The 16,457-nt window shown below is 42.0% G+C and overlaps 2 protein-coding genes across 3 annotated transcripts in view; one reads left to right on the top strand and one right to left on the bottom strand.

The window, feature by feature from the left end:
- Positions 1–15,516, top strand: part of SAMD15 (sterile alpha motif domain containing 15) — a 57,069-nt gene extending 41,553 nt beyond the window's left edge. The window contains exon 4 of one of the 2 annotated variants that reach the window (XM_012476913.3): positions 14,918–15,516. The gene's annotated coding sequence lies outside the window, so the exon portion shown is untranslated. Of the gene's footprint in view, positions 1–14,778; positions 14,826–14,917 lie in introns of those variants that run through there. The other variant, XM_064375072.1, reaches the window with a different exon arrangement.
- NOXRED1 (NADP dependent oxidoreductase domain containing 1) overlaps positions 1–16,457 on the bottom strand; it is a 40,905-nt gene that overhangs the window by 21,088 nt on the left and 3,360 nt on the right. Inside the window, exon 2 of the mRNA XM_012476914.2 lies at positions 4,181–4,374. Coding sequence (XP_012332337.2) covers positions 4,181–4,374 — 194 coding nt within the window. The remainder of the gene's footprint in view (positions 1–4,180; positions 4,375–16,457) is intronic.

Genomic DNA, 16,457 nt, shown 5'->3' on the forward strand with positions numbered 1-16,457 from the left:
TGCTCCATAAATCAGAAAATTCTCCTTCCTTCTAAAAGCTATGCAGCAATGCCCTAACTCTATTACTAAAGCAGCAGTAGTACTTGAAATATAATTCATCTTTTTTTTTTTTTTTGAGACAGAGTCTCACTCTGACGCCCAGACTGTGGTACAGTGGTGCAATCTCAGCTCACTAAACTCTGCCTCCCAGGTTCAAGCGATTCTCCTGCCTCAGCCTCCCAAGTAGCTGGGATTACAGGTACCCACCACCACACCCTGCTAATTTTTGTATTTTTAGTAGAGACAGGGTTGCTCCACGTTGGCCAGGCTGGTCTCGAACTCCTGACCTCAGGTGATCCCCCGCCCCCCACCTCGGCCTCCCAAAGTGCTGGGATTACAGGCATGAGCCACCATGCCCGGCCAAAATGGGTGTTCTTATGCAATGTTGGTAAAACTTTATATCTGTAAACCTTTTAGGAGGTCAATTCGAAAAAATACATTAGAGGTTTCTTTAAATATTAAATATATACCTACCACATGACCAGCCATTTCACTGCCAAGTATTTACCCAAGAAAAATAAAAGTAGTTGCCCACATGAACACTTATATACAGGTATTCGTAGCAGCTTTATTTGGTTTTTTTTTTTTTTTTTTTTTTTTTTTTTTTGAGATGGAGTTTCGCTCTTGTTACCCAGGCTGGAGTGCAATGGCGCGATCTCAGCTCACCGCAACATCCGCCTCCTGGGTTCAGGCAATTCTCCTGCCTCAGCCTCCTGAGTAGCTGGGACTACAGGCATCCGCCACCATGCCCAGCTAATTTTTTGTATTTTTAGTAGAGACAGGGTTTCACTGGGTTGACCAGGATGGTCTCGATCTCTTGACCTCGTGATCCACCCGTCTCGGCCTCCCAAAGTGCTGGGATTACAGCCGTGAGCCACCGCGCCCAGCCCCATAGCAGCTTTATTTGTAATAGTCAGAAACTGGAGAAACTGGAAACAACCTGGGTCAACCAGATAAATAAATTGTGGAATTATCATGCAAAGTAATATTACTCAGAAATAAAAAGGATATTGATACATTTAAAAAAAACTTGGAAATATTTTGGCTGGGCATGGTGGCTCACACCTGTAATCCCAGTACTTTGGGTCAGGAGTTCAAGACCAGCCTGGCCAACATGATGAAACCCTGTCTCTATTAAAAATACAAAAAATTAGCTGGGCATGGTGTCAGGCATCTGTAATCTCAGCTACTCGGGAGGCTGAGGCAGGAAAATTGCTTGAACCTGGGAGGTGGAGGTTGCAGGGAGCCAAGATCGTGCCACTGCACTCCAGCCTGAGCAACAGAGTGAGACTCCATCTCAAAAAAAAAAAAAAAGTGGCTATATTTCAAACAAATTATGCAGTGTGAAAGAAGTTAGACTAAAAAAACACTACAAACTGTATGGTTCCATTTATATAAAATTCTAGAAAATGCAAACTACTCTATGGTGACAGAAATCAGATTGTTGGTTTCATGGGTGGAGAGCTTCAGGGAAGTAGACAAAAAGGAATTACCAGGAAAAGGGGCAACTTTTGGGGTTATGGGATACGTTCATTATCTTTGATTTCACAGGTGCATTTGTGTCAAAACATCAAACTACACTTTTAACTGTGTGCCATTTATTGTACAGAAATAATATTTTAGGGCCGGGCTCTGTGGCTCACACCTATAATCCCAGCCCTTTGGGAGGCTGAGGCAGGCAGATCACTTGAGGTTAGGAGTTCAAGACCAGGTTGGCCAACATGGTGAAACCCCATCTCTACTAAAAATACAAAAACATTAGCTGGGCATGGTGGTGTGCACCTGTAATCCCAGCTACCTGGGAGGCTGAGGCGAGAGAGTCACTTCAACTGGGAGGCAGAGGTTGCATTGAGCCAAGATCACCCCATTGCACTCCAGCCTGGGAGACAGAGAAAAACTCCATCTCAAAAAATATATATATATATTTTTAATAAAGCTGTACCAATTCTTTGACCTAATAACTTTATTTCAAAAATTATGTACAAGGAAGTTCAACTAAACAAGGCACAGTTATATAAATTATGGTACATCCATACTTTGGGATACCATACAACCTTAAAATCTTTTTTTACATTAAAATTAATCTCTTACTAATAAAATTTTAAATCCAGAGATGAAAAAGAAGAATGGTGTAGGGTGTCTGGTGGTCTTAGCCACCACTGGGCACAACTACAAAGTCTGTGCACCCTAACACCGGGTACAGCAAGCACACCCTGCTAGGGAGATGGAAAGGAATGTGCTCAGAGCCTGCTGGGTAACCTTCTACTTGTGGGAAATTGGAGGGGCTTAAAATAATTATTTCTTATTTATCTATTTACTTATTTATTTAGATGGAGTCTCACTCTGTCGCCCAGGCTGAAGTGCAGTGGTGCAATCTTGGCTCACTGCAACCTCTACCTCCTGGGTTCAAGTGATTCTCCTGCCTCAGCCTTCTGAGTAGCGGGGACTACAGGTGCTCACAACAGCCGGCTAATTTTTGTGTTTTTAGTAGAAACCATGTTTCATCATGCTGGCTAGCCTGGTCTCAAACTCCTGACCTCAGGTGATCCGCCCACCATGGCCTCCCAAAGTGCTGGGATTACAAATGTGGGCAAATCATTATTTCAAAAAATGTTAAACGATATGAGAATATGCTCATGATACATTATGTAAAAAAAGCAGAATACAGACTGGGCACAGTGTCTCACACCTGTAATCCCAGCACTTTGGAAGGCCAAGGCAGGCAGACCACGAGGTCAGGAGATCCAGACCATCCTGGCCAACATGGCCAACATAGAAACCCCGTCTCTACTTAAAAAAATACAAAAATTAGTTGGGTGTGGTGGCGCGTGCCTGTAATCCCAGTTACTCAGGAGGCTGAGGCAGGAGAGTCACTTGAACCCAGGAGCTGGAGATTGCAGTGAGCAGAATATAAACAACTATATACAGTGTTAATTACTGATATAATTTAGAGGAAAAAAAACAGGAAGGAAATGATAACTGGGGTAGGTTTTAGGTAGTTATATCCTTCCTTATAGAGAAATTTTCTACAATATGCATCATATTATTTTATATATTTTTATTATTGAAGTATAATTTACATATAATACAACACACAGATATGAAGTGTATAGTTTGATCAGTTTTGACGAAAGCATATACCCATTTAAACCCATACCTCTCTTAAGATACAGAACATTTCCATCTTCCCAGAAAAATTTCCTTTGGGACTTTCTCAGTCCATCTCCCCAGAAGAAATCATTGTTCTGATTTCTATCAACATAAATGAAATCATTACAAATTTTGTTTTTGGTTTTTTTTTTTGGAGGCAGAATCTCGCTCTGTCACCAGGCTGCAGTGTAGTGGCATGATCTTGGCTCACTGCAACCTCTGCCTCCCGGGTTCAAGCAATTCTCCTGTATCAAGCCTCCTGAGTAGCTGAGACTACAGGCACATGCCACCACACTCAGCTAACTTTTGTATTTTTTAAAATTAATTATTATCATTTTTTAAAGAGATGGGGTTTCACCATATTGGTCAGGCTGGTCTCAAATTCCTGACCTCAGGTAATCCACCTGCCTCGGCCTCCCAAACTGCTGAGATTATAGGCATGAACCACCATGCCTGGCCTAACTTTTGTATTTTTAATATAGACAGTGTTTTACCATGCTGGCTGGGATGGTCTCGTGATCCACCTGCCTCGGCCTCCCAAAGTGCTGGGATTACAAGCATGAGTCACCGCACCTGGCCACAAAACATTTTTTAAAGTTCAGTAAATGTCATTTTAAAAAATATAAGGCCAACTGCAAATGCCTGGGACTGCACAACACCTAGCCAGACCCTAACTGATTTAGTTAGAAGATCTGAACTCTGTTTGGAAAGCTTCCCTGTATCAAAGACCCAGAAAGATAATTCACCACCAAGGGCACAGGGAAAAGAGATGGATATAAAACGTACACATGGAGAAAAAAGTTGCTTTAAAGAACAAGAGAGAAAGCCATGCTTCTAACCTTGCTTAGGGCTAGCAAGCTGAGAACTCTGCATGCTGTATGCAAGGATTCCTCTTCGGAGGACCCTTTCAGAACGGCTTTGTTGACAACTACACACCTACACACCTACACAGCACAACCAAGCCCCCTTTCTACCACATACTGCTCCTTACCCAGAGTCTCTGGCCTCCGAGTGGAGATTCGCAGACTTTCAGCAGGGATGAGGACGAGCTGCAGCAGTGTGTGAGCCAGCTGCTTCCCAAGGTGGCCTCCTCCAATGATGCCCACCTTTAACTCTTCAGTAGTGGCTGCATTGAGTGATACAATTGAGAGTTGTCTGGAATTTTGATTCTCATTTAATGATGCTCTGGAGAATGAACACACAGACACATAAATAAATACATGCACACGCTGTAGTTCTTAACTGTCAATCTCTGACGTTTTTTGCTTTCACTTTGTCATATAAGGTGCTTGGGGACACCTTAAGTACTTCAGAGATAAGGCATTTCAATTGTGTGTCATTTATCCAGCCTCACTAGGAATGAAATATTCCTCCTGAGTTAATTTTCCAGAAACAAAAGTATAACCCTTTTCAAAGGACCAAAATTTTAAAATTTTAAATGAATGTATTTTGTTATATATATTATGTTTGCCTGGTTAAACAGTCTGAATATTTAGTCATTTCACTGGCTCAGGACACCATTGTGAACAGCCACTATTATACATCATACTGTAATGTCTATAACACATTGTGGGCCAGTCCCCTCATGTTTTGTTTGTTTCTGTGCAGACAGCTGTCAAATTTTTTTTATGTAGTGGTTAAAAGACACAGGTTGGGTATGGTGGCTACATCTGTAATCCCAGCACTTTAAGAGACTAAGGTGGGTAGATCACTTGAGCTGAGGAGTTTGAGACCAGTCTGGGCAACATGGTGAAACCTCATCTCTACAAAAAATACAAAAATTAGTGGGGCGGGGTGGCACACACCTGTAGTCCCAGCTACTCAGGAGGCTGAGGTGGGAGAATTGCTTGAGCCCAGTTTGAGGCTGCAGTGAGCTGTGCTCCTGCCACTGCACCCTAGCCTGAGTGACAGAGCAAGACCCTGACTCAGGAAAACATACACACACACACACACACACACACACACACCCTAAACTTTACCATCATAACCATTTTTAAAGTGTACAGTTGTGTTAATTATATGCACATTGTAGCTAGGCATGGTGGTTGAAGCCTGTAATCCCAGCACTTTGGGAGGCCAAGGCAGGTGGATTATTTGAAGTCAGAAGTTCAAGACTAGTCTGGCCAACATGGTGAAACCCCATCTCTACTAAAAATATAAAAATTAGCCCAGCATGGTAGTGTACATCTGTAGTTTCTGCTACTCAGGAGGCTGAGGCAGGAGAATCTCTTGAACCCAGGAGGTGAAGGTTGCAGTGAGCCAAGCTCCAGCCTGGGTAACAGAGCAAGACTCCATCTCAAAAAAAAAATTATATATATATATATATATATATATATATGTATATAAATTATATACATATATATATATATGCACATTGTTGTACAACAGATCTTTAGAACCTTTCCACCTTGCAAAACTGGAACTCTATACACTTTTTTTTTTTTTAAGACAGAGTCTCCCTCCAATGCCCTAGCTGGAGTGCAGTGGCACAATCTCAGCTCACTGTAACCTTCACCTCCCACATTCAAGCAATTCTCTGCCTCTGGCTACTAAGTAGCTGGGATTACAGCATCCACCACACCCTATGCCCGGCTAATTTCTGTATTTTTAGTAGAGATGAGGTTTCCCCATGGTGACCAAGGTACTCTCTCAAGTGATCCACCCACCTCAGCCTCCCAAAGTGCTGGGATTACAGGCATGAGCCACCACACCCAACCTCAAACTCTATACAATTTTTCTCTCTTCCCTGGAAACTACCATTCTACTTTCTGTTTCACTACTTTAGCTACCTCATATAAGTAGAATTATGTAGTATTATCTTTTTGTAAATGGCTAATTTCACTTAGAATAATGTCCTCAAGCGTCATCCATATGAATTTTTGGATTTTCTATTTTCATGAAAAATGCCTTTGGGATTTTGATAAGGATTGTATTGAATCTGTAGACTGCTTTAGGTAGTATGGACATTTTAAAACCAAGTCTTCCAATCCATAAACATGGGATGTCTTTCCATTTATTTGTGTCTTCCTTAATTTCTTTCCTTCTTTCTTTCTTTTTAAAGATGGGGTTTCACCATGATGGCCAGGCTGGTCTTGAATTCCTGACCTCAGGTAATCCACCCACCTCAGCCTTCCAAAGTGCTAGGATTACAGGCGTGAGCCACCATGCCCGGCCCCTTAATTTCTTTTGGCAATGTTTTGTAGTTTCCAGTGTACAATCTTTCATCCCCTTGTTAAGTTTATTACTAAGTATTTTATTCTATTGGAGGCTATTGTAAGTGTGATTTTGGTAATTTCCTTTTCAGATTGTTCATTAGTGTACAGAAATGCAACTAATTATCATATGTTGATTTTGTATCCGGCAACTTTGCTGAATTTGTCTACTATTTCTTTTTTTTTTTTTTGAGACAGAGTTTTGCTCTTGTTACCCAGGCTGGAATGCAATGGCACGATCTCGGCTCACCGCAACCTCCACCTCCTGGGTTCAGGCAATTCTCCTGCCTCAGCCTCCTGAATAGCTGGGATTACAGGCACATGCCACTATGCTCAGCTAATTTTTTGTATTTTTAGTAGAGACGGGGTTTCACTATGTTGGTCAGGCTGGTCTTGAACTCCTGACCTCGTGATCCACCCGCCTTGGCCTCCCAAAGTGCTAGGATTACAGCCATGAGCCACCATGACTGGGCTATTGTTATTATTTTTAAGATGGAGTCTCACTTTGTTGCCCAGGCTGGAGTGCAGTGGTGCGATCTCGGCTCACTGCAACCTCTTCCTCCCAGGTTCAAGCAATTCCCTTGCCTCAGCCTCCCAAGTAGCTGGGACTACAGGTGTGCACCACAACACCTGACTAATTTTTGTATTTTTTTTTTTTTTTTTTTTTTGAGACGGAGTTTCACTCTTGTTACCCAGGCTGGAGTGCAATGGCGCGATCTCGGCTCACTGCAACCTCCGCCTCCTGGGTTCAGGCAATTCTCCTGCCTCAGCCTCCCGAGTAGCTGGGATTACAGGCACGCGCCACCATGCCCAGCTGATTTTTTGTATTTATAGTAGAGACGGGGTTTCACCATGTTGACCAGGATGGTCTCGATCTCTTGACCTCGTGATCCACCCGCCTCGGCCTCCCAAAGTGCTGGGATTACAGGCGTGAGCCACCGCGCCCGGCTGGCTGTTTACTATTTCTAACAGTTTTTTCTTAATGGAATCTTTAGGGTTTTCTACATATAAGATCACATCAGCATGGGCTCAATGGGTCATGCCTGCAATCCTAGCACTTTGGGAAGCCATGGTGGGAGGATTGCTTGAAGGCAGGAGTTAGAGATCAGTCTGGGCAAAATGGCAGGACACTGTCTCTATGAAAACATTAAAAGTTAGCTGGTCATAGTGGTGTGCACCTGTAGTCCTAGCTACTTGGGAAGCTGAGGCAGGAGAATCACTTGAGCCGACAAGTTCAAGGTTATAGTGGGCTATGCTCATGCCACTGCATTACAGCCTGGGTGACAGAGCAATACTTTGTCTCAAAAAACGAAAAACATGTCATCTGTGAATAGAGACTATTTTATTTCTTGCTTTCCAATGTGGATGTCTTTTATTTCTTTTTCTTGCCTAATTGCTCTGACTAGGATTTCCAATACTATGTTAAATAGAAGTGGTAAGAGTAGACATCTTTGCCTTGTTTCTGATCTTGGAGGAAAAGCTTTAGTTCTGTACCATTGAGTAGGATGTTACCTGTGGGGCCTTTCATACATAGCTTTTATTATTTTGGGGTAATTTCCTACTATTCCTAGTTTGCTGAGTGTTCTTATCATGAAAAGGTACTGAATTTTGTCAAACACTTTTTCTGCATCAGTTTAAATGATCATGTGATTTCTGTCCTTCACTTTTTTTTTTTGAGACAGAGTCACTCTGTCACCAGGCTGGAGTGCAGTAGTGCGATCTCGGCTCACTGCAACCTCCAACTCCCTGGTTCAAGCGATCCTCCTCCCTCAAGTTCCCGAGTAGCTGGGGTTACAGGTGTGCTCCACCATGCTCAGCTAACTTTTGTATTTTTTAGTAGAGATGGGGTTTCATCATGTTGGCCAGGATTGTCTCTATCTCCTGACCTCATGATCCACCCGCCTTGGCCTCCCAAAGTGCTGGGATTACAGGTGTGAGCCACTGTGCCTGGCCATTTTGTTAATGTAATATATTATATTGATTTTACATGTTGAATCATTGTTGCATTCCAAAAATAAATCCCACTTGGTCATGGTGTATAACTTTTCTCTTCTTTTCTGGGACAGGGTCTCACTTGGTCACCCAGGCTGGAGTGTGGTGGCATAATCACAGCTCACTGCAACCTTGACCTCCCAGGATCAACAATTCACCCACCTCAACCTCCCAAGTAGCTGGGAGGGGGTACAGGTGTACCCTACCATGCCTAGCTAATTTTTAAATTTTTTTGTAGAGAAAGAATCTCACCATGTTGTTGCTTGATCTCGGCTCTGCCAGGCTGGTCTCAAACTCCGGGGCTCAAGTAATTCTCCCACCTTGCCCTCCCAAAGTGCTGGAATTCAACAGGCATGAACCATTGTACCCACCATATAAATCTTTTAATATAGGCTATTGGACTCAGTTTGGTAGTATTTTATTGAGGAATTTTGCATCCGTATTCATCACAGATAGTGGTCTGTAGTTCTCTTGTATTTTTGTCTGGTTTTGGTATCAGGGTAATGCTGGCCTCATAAAATGAGTTCAGAAGTGTTCCTTCATCTTCAGTTTTTTTGAAAGCGTTTGAGAAGGATTGGTATTCATTCTTCTTTAAATGTTTGGTAGGGTTGGGTATGGTGGCTCATGTCTGTAATCCCAGCACTTTGGGAGGCCAATGCAGGCGGTTCACCTGAGGTCATGAGTTTGAAACCACCCTGGCCAAAATGGTGAAACCCCATCTCTTCGAAAAATACAAAAATTAGCCAGGCATGGTGGCAGGCACATGTAATCCCAGATACTTGGGAGACCAAGGCAGGAGAATCACTTGAACCTGGGAGGTGGAGGTTGGAGTGAGCCAAGATCACACCACTGCACTCCAGCCTGGGCAACAGAGCGAGACTCTGTCTAAAAGTAATTAAAAATAAAAATAATAAAAATAAATGTTTGGTAGAGTTTTCCAGTCAAGTCATCAGGTCTGGGGCCTTTCTTAGGAGTTATTATTATTATTATTGATTCAGTCTTACTAGTTATAGTTCTGTTCAGATTTTTAAAATTTCTTCATGATTCGGTCTTAGTAGGTTGTATGTTTCTAGGAGTTTTTCTATTTCTTTGAAGTTATCCAATTTGTTGGCATATAATTGTTCATAGTATTCTCTTACTCTTAAGATCCTTTTTACTTCTATGGCATCAGTTTGTCTTTGTAGAGACAGGGTGTTGCTTTGTTTCCCAAGCTGGGATTACAGGCCTGAGCCACCACACCTGCCCTGTGGCATCAGTTTTAATGTATCCTCTTTCATTTCTGATTTTTGTCATTTGACTCCTCTCTCTTCTCTACCAATTAGTCTAGGAAAGGGCTGTTAGCTTAGTTTTGTTGACTTCTCCCCCAACATTGTTTTTATAGTCTCTATTTTGTTTATTTCTATTCTAATTATGTCCATCCTTTTGCTTACTTTGGGTTTAGTTTGTTCTTTTTCTAGTAGTTTGAAGTTAGATTGTTGATTTGAGATCTTTCTTTTGTTTTTGTTTTTGTTTTTGAGATGGAGTTTTGCTCTGTTGCCAGACTGGAGTGCAGTGGCACAATCTCGGCTCACTGCAACCTCCATCTCCCAGATTCAAGGGATTCCCCTGCCTCAGCCTCCTGAGTAGCTGGGACTACAGGTGAGTGCCACCATGCCCAACTAATTTTTTGTATTTTAGTAGAGACAGGGTTTCACCGTGTTGGCCAGGATGGTCTTGATCTCCCGACCTCGTGATCCACCCACCTCGGCCTCCCAAAGTGCTGGGATTACAGGCATGAGTCACTGCACCTGGCCAATCTTTCTTATTTTTAATGTAGGCATTTACCCCTATGAAGTTTGCTCATAGTACTGCTTTTGTTGCAACCCGTACGTTTTGGTATGTTTTCATTTTCACTTAAGATATTTCAAACTTTCCTTGTGATTTCTTGTTTGATCCATTGGTTGTCAAATAGTTGTGTTAACTTTCACATATTTGTGAATTTTCCAGTTTTTCTTCTGCTATTTCTAGTATCATTCTATTATGGTCAAAAAAAAGAAAAAAAGACAGTTGGTATGATTTGAATCTTCTTAAATTTGTTAGGACTTGCTTTGTGACCTAACATGATCTATCCTGGAAAATGTTCCATGTGCACTTGAAAAGAATGTGTATTCTACTTCTGTTAAGTAGAGTGTTATGCATTTGTCTATTAGGTTCTAACTAGTGTATAGTGTTGTTCAAGTCTTCTGTTTCCTTACTAACCTTTTGTCTGGTTGTTCTATCCATTATTGAAAGTTGGGTATTAAAATTTCCTATTATTATTGTATACCTTCAATTCTGTGAATACTTGCCTCATATATGTGGATGTCCTGATGTTAGGTATATATATAATTGTATCTTCCTGGTGAATTGGTCTTTTTATCATCATGTCATTCTTTGTCTCTCATGACAGTTTTTGACTTGAAGTCTATTTTGTCAAGTATGACCATTCCTGTTCTTTTTTGGTCACCATTTGTGTGGAATTATCTTTCTCTATGCTCTCACTTTCAGCCTGTGTGTATCCTACCTAACATCTAAAGTGAGTCTCTTGAAGACAAGCTATAGGTTGGATCTTGTTTTTGGTTGGTTTTTTTTTTGAGACAGAGTCTTGCTCTGTCGCCAGGCGCCAGGCTGGAGTGCAGTGGCGCGATCTCGGCTCACTGCAACCTCCACCTCCCAGGTTAAAGCAATTCTCCTGCCTCAGCCTCCAAGTAGCTGGGACTACAGGCACATGCCACCACGCCCAGCTAATTTTTGTATTTTTAGTAGAGATGGGGTTTAACCATGTTGGCCAGGCTGCTCTCGAACTCCTGACCTCAGGTGATCCACCTGCCTCGGCCTCTCAAACTGCTGGGATTACAGGCATGAGCCGCTGCGCCCAGCGTTTTTGGTTCTTTTTAATCCATTCAGTCACTCAGTATCTTTTGATTGATGGGTTTAATCTATTTACATTTAAAATAATTACTGATAGGGAAGGACTCATCATTGCCATTTTGTTTTCTTCTCTGTCTTGAAGTTTTTCCTCCTCTCTTGCTGCCTTGTTTCATTGATTTTTTTTTGTAATGACATTATTTTCTTTATCTTTTGTTGGTATTTGTAGTTACCATAGGAAATTGCATAAAAATCATAAAAATAGTTGTAACAACCCATTTTAAGATGATAACGTCAATCATATACAAAAACTCAAACTTCATCTTCCCCTACCCCTGCTTTTTGTTATTTATATCGTGAATTATATCTTTGGATATTTTGTATCTATTAGCATGGTTTTATACTAATAGTGTTTTGTTTTGTTTTGTTTTGTTTTTTATAAAGACAGGTTTCACCATGTTGGTCAGGCTGGTCTTGAACTCCTGACCTCAGGTGATCTGCCTGCCTTGGTCTCCAAAGTGCTTGGATTACAGGCGTGAGCCACCACACCCGGCCTCAATAATAGTGTTTTTTTTAGTAATTCTATTTTTGAGACAGGGTCTCACTCTGCGGCCCAGACTGGAATATGGTAGCGTGAACACAGTTCACTGCAGCTTTGATCTCCTGGGCTCAGGTGATCCTCCCACCTCAGGCTCCCAGGTGGCTGGGACTACAGGCACATACCACCACACTTGGGCAACTTTTTTTATTTCTAGTAGAGACAAGGTTTTACTTTGTTGTAAGGTTGGTCTTGAACTTCTGGAGTCAAGCGATCTGCCTGCCTCAGCCTCCCAAAGCACTGGATTTCAGGCGTGAGCCACCATGCCATGCCTATTTTTAATTTTGATTATTTTATATTTATACTTATTGATATTTTATTATTTCTATATTATTTACATTTTTATATACATTTTATTTATTTATGAGATAGGGTCTCGCTCTGTCACCCAGGTTGGAGTCCAGTGGCGTGATCACGGATCACTGCAGCCTCAACTTTCTACACTCAAGCAATCCTCCCACCTCAGAATACCAAGTACCTGAGATCATATTCATGTGCCACTACACCCAGCAATTTTTTTTTTTTTTTTTTGAGAGTCTCACTCTATCACCCAGGCTGGAGTGCAATGGCGCGATCTTGGCTCACTGCAACCTCCACCTCTCAGGTTCAAGCGATTCTCCTGCCTCAGCCTCCCAAGTAGCTGGGACTACAGGCACTGTTACTGCGCCCAGCTAATTGTTGTATTTTTTTGTTTTAGTGGAGACAGGGTTTCGCCATGTTGGCCAGGCTGGTCTCAAAATCCTGAACTCAGGTGATCCACATTGGCCTCCCAAAGTGCTAGGATTACAGGCATGAGCCTCTGTGCCCGGCCAATTTTTTTCTCCTTTTTTTTTTTTTTGAGATGGAGTCTCGCTCTTGTTGCCCAGGCTGGAGTACAATGGCTTGATCTCGGCTCACCACAACCTCCGCCTCCTGAGTTCAAGCGATTCTCCTGCCTCAGCCTCCCAAGTAGCTGGGATTACAGGCATGTGCCACCATGCATGGCTAATTTTGTATTTTTAGTAGCAATGGGGTTTCTCCATGTTGGTCAGGTTGGTCTCAAACTCCCGACCTCCAGCGATCCACACACCTCTGCCTCCGAAAGTGCTGGGATTACAGGCTGGGATTACAGGTGTAAGCCACCATGCCTGGCCAATTTTTTTTTTTTAAGAGAAAAAAAGATGTTGCCCAGGCTGGTATCAAACACCTAAGCCTAAGCAATTCTCCTGCCTTGGCCTCCCTAAGTGCTGGGATTACAGGTGTGAGCCATCACACTTGACCAGCTTTTATCTTTAAATCCCATACCACAATTAAAAATGATTTATGGGCCGAGCACCGTGGCTCACGCCTGTAATCCCAGCACTTCGGGAGGTCGAGGTGGGCAGATCACCTGAGGTCGGGAATTCAAGACCAGCCTGACCAACATGGAGAAACCTCGCCTCTACTAAAAATACAAAATTAGCCAGGTATGGTGGTGCATGCCTGTAATCCCAGCTACTCAGGAGGCTGAGGCAGCTACTCAGGAGGCTGAGGCAGGAGAATCGCTTAAACCTGGAAGATGAAGGTTGCAGTGAGCCGAGATCGCACCATTGCTCTCTAGCCTGGGCAATGAGAGCGAAACTCCGCCTTAAAAAAAAAAAAGATTTATGTACCACCCATTACAGTATTATGTATATGCCTATATATCCGCCTTTGCCAGAAAGCTTTATATTTTTGTATATGTTTGTGTTGTTGACTAGCATGTTTTCATTTCAACTTAAGGATTCCCTTCAGCATTAGTTGTAAGACAGGTCCAGGAGTGATGAGGTTTTTTGTTGTTGTTTATCTAGTAAGGTCTTTCTTTCTCCTCACCCCTGTCTTTTTTTTTTTTTTAGAGATAGAGCTTTCCTATCGTCACCCAGGCTGGAGTGCAGTGGTGGTGCAATCTCAGCTCACTGCAAGCTCTGCCTCACTGGGTTCAAGCGATTCTCCTGCCTCAGCCTTCCAAGTAGCTGGGATTACAGATGCCCACCACCAGGCCCAGCTAATTTTTGCATTTTATTTTATTTATTTATTTATTTTAAGACAGGGTTTCACCATATTGGTCAGGCTGGTCTCGAACTCTGAACCTCAGGTGATCCACCCGCCTCAGCCTCCCCAAAGTGCTGGGAATACAGGCGTGAGCCACCATGCCCGGCCCTAATTTTTGCATTTTAAGCAGAGATGGGGTTTCACCATGTTGGCCAGGCTGGTCTCAAATTGCTTGGGCCTCTCCTTAATTTTTGAAGCACAGGTTTGCCAGAGATAGTATTCTTGCTTGACAGGTTTGTTTTTTTTTTTCCCCTCCTTTCAGCATTTTGAATATATCAAGCACTCCCTTCTGGCCTGTAATGTTTCTGCTGAGAAGCCACTGATAGTCTTCTGGGAACACCCTTGTGTGTGATAACTTCTTTTTTCTTTGCAGCATTCAGTATTCTTTGTCTGACTTTTGATGGTTTGATTATAGTGTGTCTCTGTGTGGTCCTCTTTTGGTCATCCAAATTGGAGTCCTTTGAGCTTCTTGAATTTGGATGTCCATTTCCTTCCTCAGATCTGGGATGTTTTTGGCCATTATTTCTTCAGGTAAGCTCTTCACACCTTGATCTGCCTCTCTTCTCCTTCTGAGATTCCCATAAGGCATATATTGACCCACTTGATAGCATCCCATAAGTCCTCTAGATGTTCTTCACTTTTCTTTCTGCTCTTCTGATTTGATAATTTTAAATAACTTGTCTTCAAGTTTACTGATTCTTCTGTGTGATGAAGGCTAATGCTGAACCACTCTAGTGAATATTTTCAATTAAATTATTGTGCTCGCCAGCTCCAAAATTTGGTTCTGTTTTAGTTTATATTATTTTGTTCATGTATTATTTTCCTGATATCATCACTTTTTTTTTCCCACAGAGATGGGGTCTCGCTGTGTTACCCAACCTGGTCTCAAACTCCTGGGCTCAAATAATCCTCCCACCTCAGCATCCCAAATTGCTGGGATTATAAGCATGAACCACTGTGCCTGACCTAGTTGTTTCTCTGTGTCTTGTAGCTCATTGAGCCTCTTTAAGATTACTACTTTGGGAGAATAAAATACCTAGGAATACAACTAACAAAGAATGTAAAGTACCCTTCAAGGAGAACTACAAACCACTGCTCAACGAAATAAGAGAGGACACAAACAGATGGAGAAACGGTCCATGCTCATGGTTAGGAAGAATCAATATTGTGAAAATGGCCATACTGCCCAAAGTAATTTACAGATTCAATGCTATCCCCATCAAGCTACCAATGACCTTCTTCACAGAACTGGAAAAAACCACCTTAAACTTCATATGGAACCAAAAGAGAGCCTGCATAGCCAAGTCAATTCTAAGCAAAAAGAACAAAGCTGGAAGCATCACACTACATGACTTCACACTATACTACAAGGCTACAGTAATCAAAAACAGCATGATACTGGTACCAAAACAGAGATATAGACCAATGGAACAGAACAGAGGCCTCGGAGGCAATGCCACACATCTACAACCATCTGATCTTTGACAAACCTCACAAAAACAAGCAATGGGGAAAGGATTCCCTGTTTAATAAATGGTGTTGGGAAAACTGGCTAGCCATGTGCAGAAAGCAGAAACTGGACCCCTTCCTGACACCTTACACTAAAATTAACTCCAGATGGATTAAAGACTTAAACATAAGACCTAACACCATAAAAACCCTAGAAGAAAATCTAGGCAAAACCATTCCGGATATAGGCATAGGCAAGGACTTCACAACTAAAACACCAAAAGCATTGGCAACAAAAGCCAAAATAGACAAATGGGAGCTAATTAAGCTCCAGAGCTTCTGCACAGCAAAAGAAACAATCATTAGAGTGAATCAGCAAACAACAGAACAGGAAAAAATTTTTTCAATCTACCCATCTGACAAAGGGCTAATATCCAGAATCTACAAAGAACTAAAACAGATTTACAAGAAAAAAACAAGCCCATTCAAAAGTGGGTGAAGGATATGAACAGACACTTTACAAAAGAAGATATATATGAGGCCAACAAACATGAAAAAATGCTCATCATCACTGGTCATTAGAGAAATGCAAATCAAAACTACATTGAGATACCATCTCACGCCAGTTAGAATGGCGATCATTAAAAAATCTGGAGACAACAGATGCTGGAGAGGATGTGGAGAAATAGGAACACTTTTACACTATTGGTGGGAGTGTAAATTAGTTCAACCATTGTGGAAGACAGTGTGGTGATTCCTCAAGGACCTAGAAATAGAAATTCCATTTGACCCAGCAATCCCATTACTGGGCATATATCCAAAGGATTATAAATCATTCTAATATAAGGACCCATGCACACGAATGTTCACTGCAGCACTGTTTACAATAGCAAAGACTTGGAACCAACCCAAATGCCCATCGATGATAGACTGGACAGGGAAAATGTGGCACATATACACCATGGAATACTATGCAGCCATAAAAAACAATGAGTTCATGCCCTTTGTAGGGACATGGATAAATCTGGAAACCATCATTCTCAGAAAACTGACAAGAACAGAAAATCAAACACCACATGTTC

Source organism: Aotus nancymaae, unplaced genomic scaffold (assembly GCF_030222135.1).
Source record: "Aotus nancymaae isolate 86718 unplaced genomic scaffold, 86718_ANA_hifiasm-v0.15.2.pri h1tg000011l, whole genome shotgun sequence".
Taxonomy (NCBI): domain Eukaryota; kingdom Metazoa; phylum Chordata; class Mammalia; order Primates; family Aotidae; genus Aotus; species Aotus nancymaae.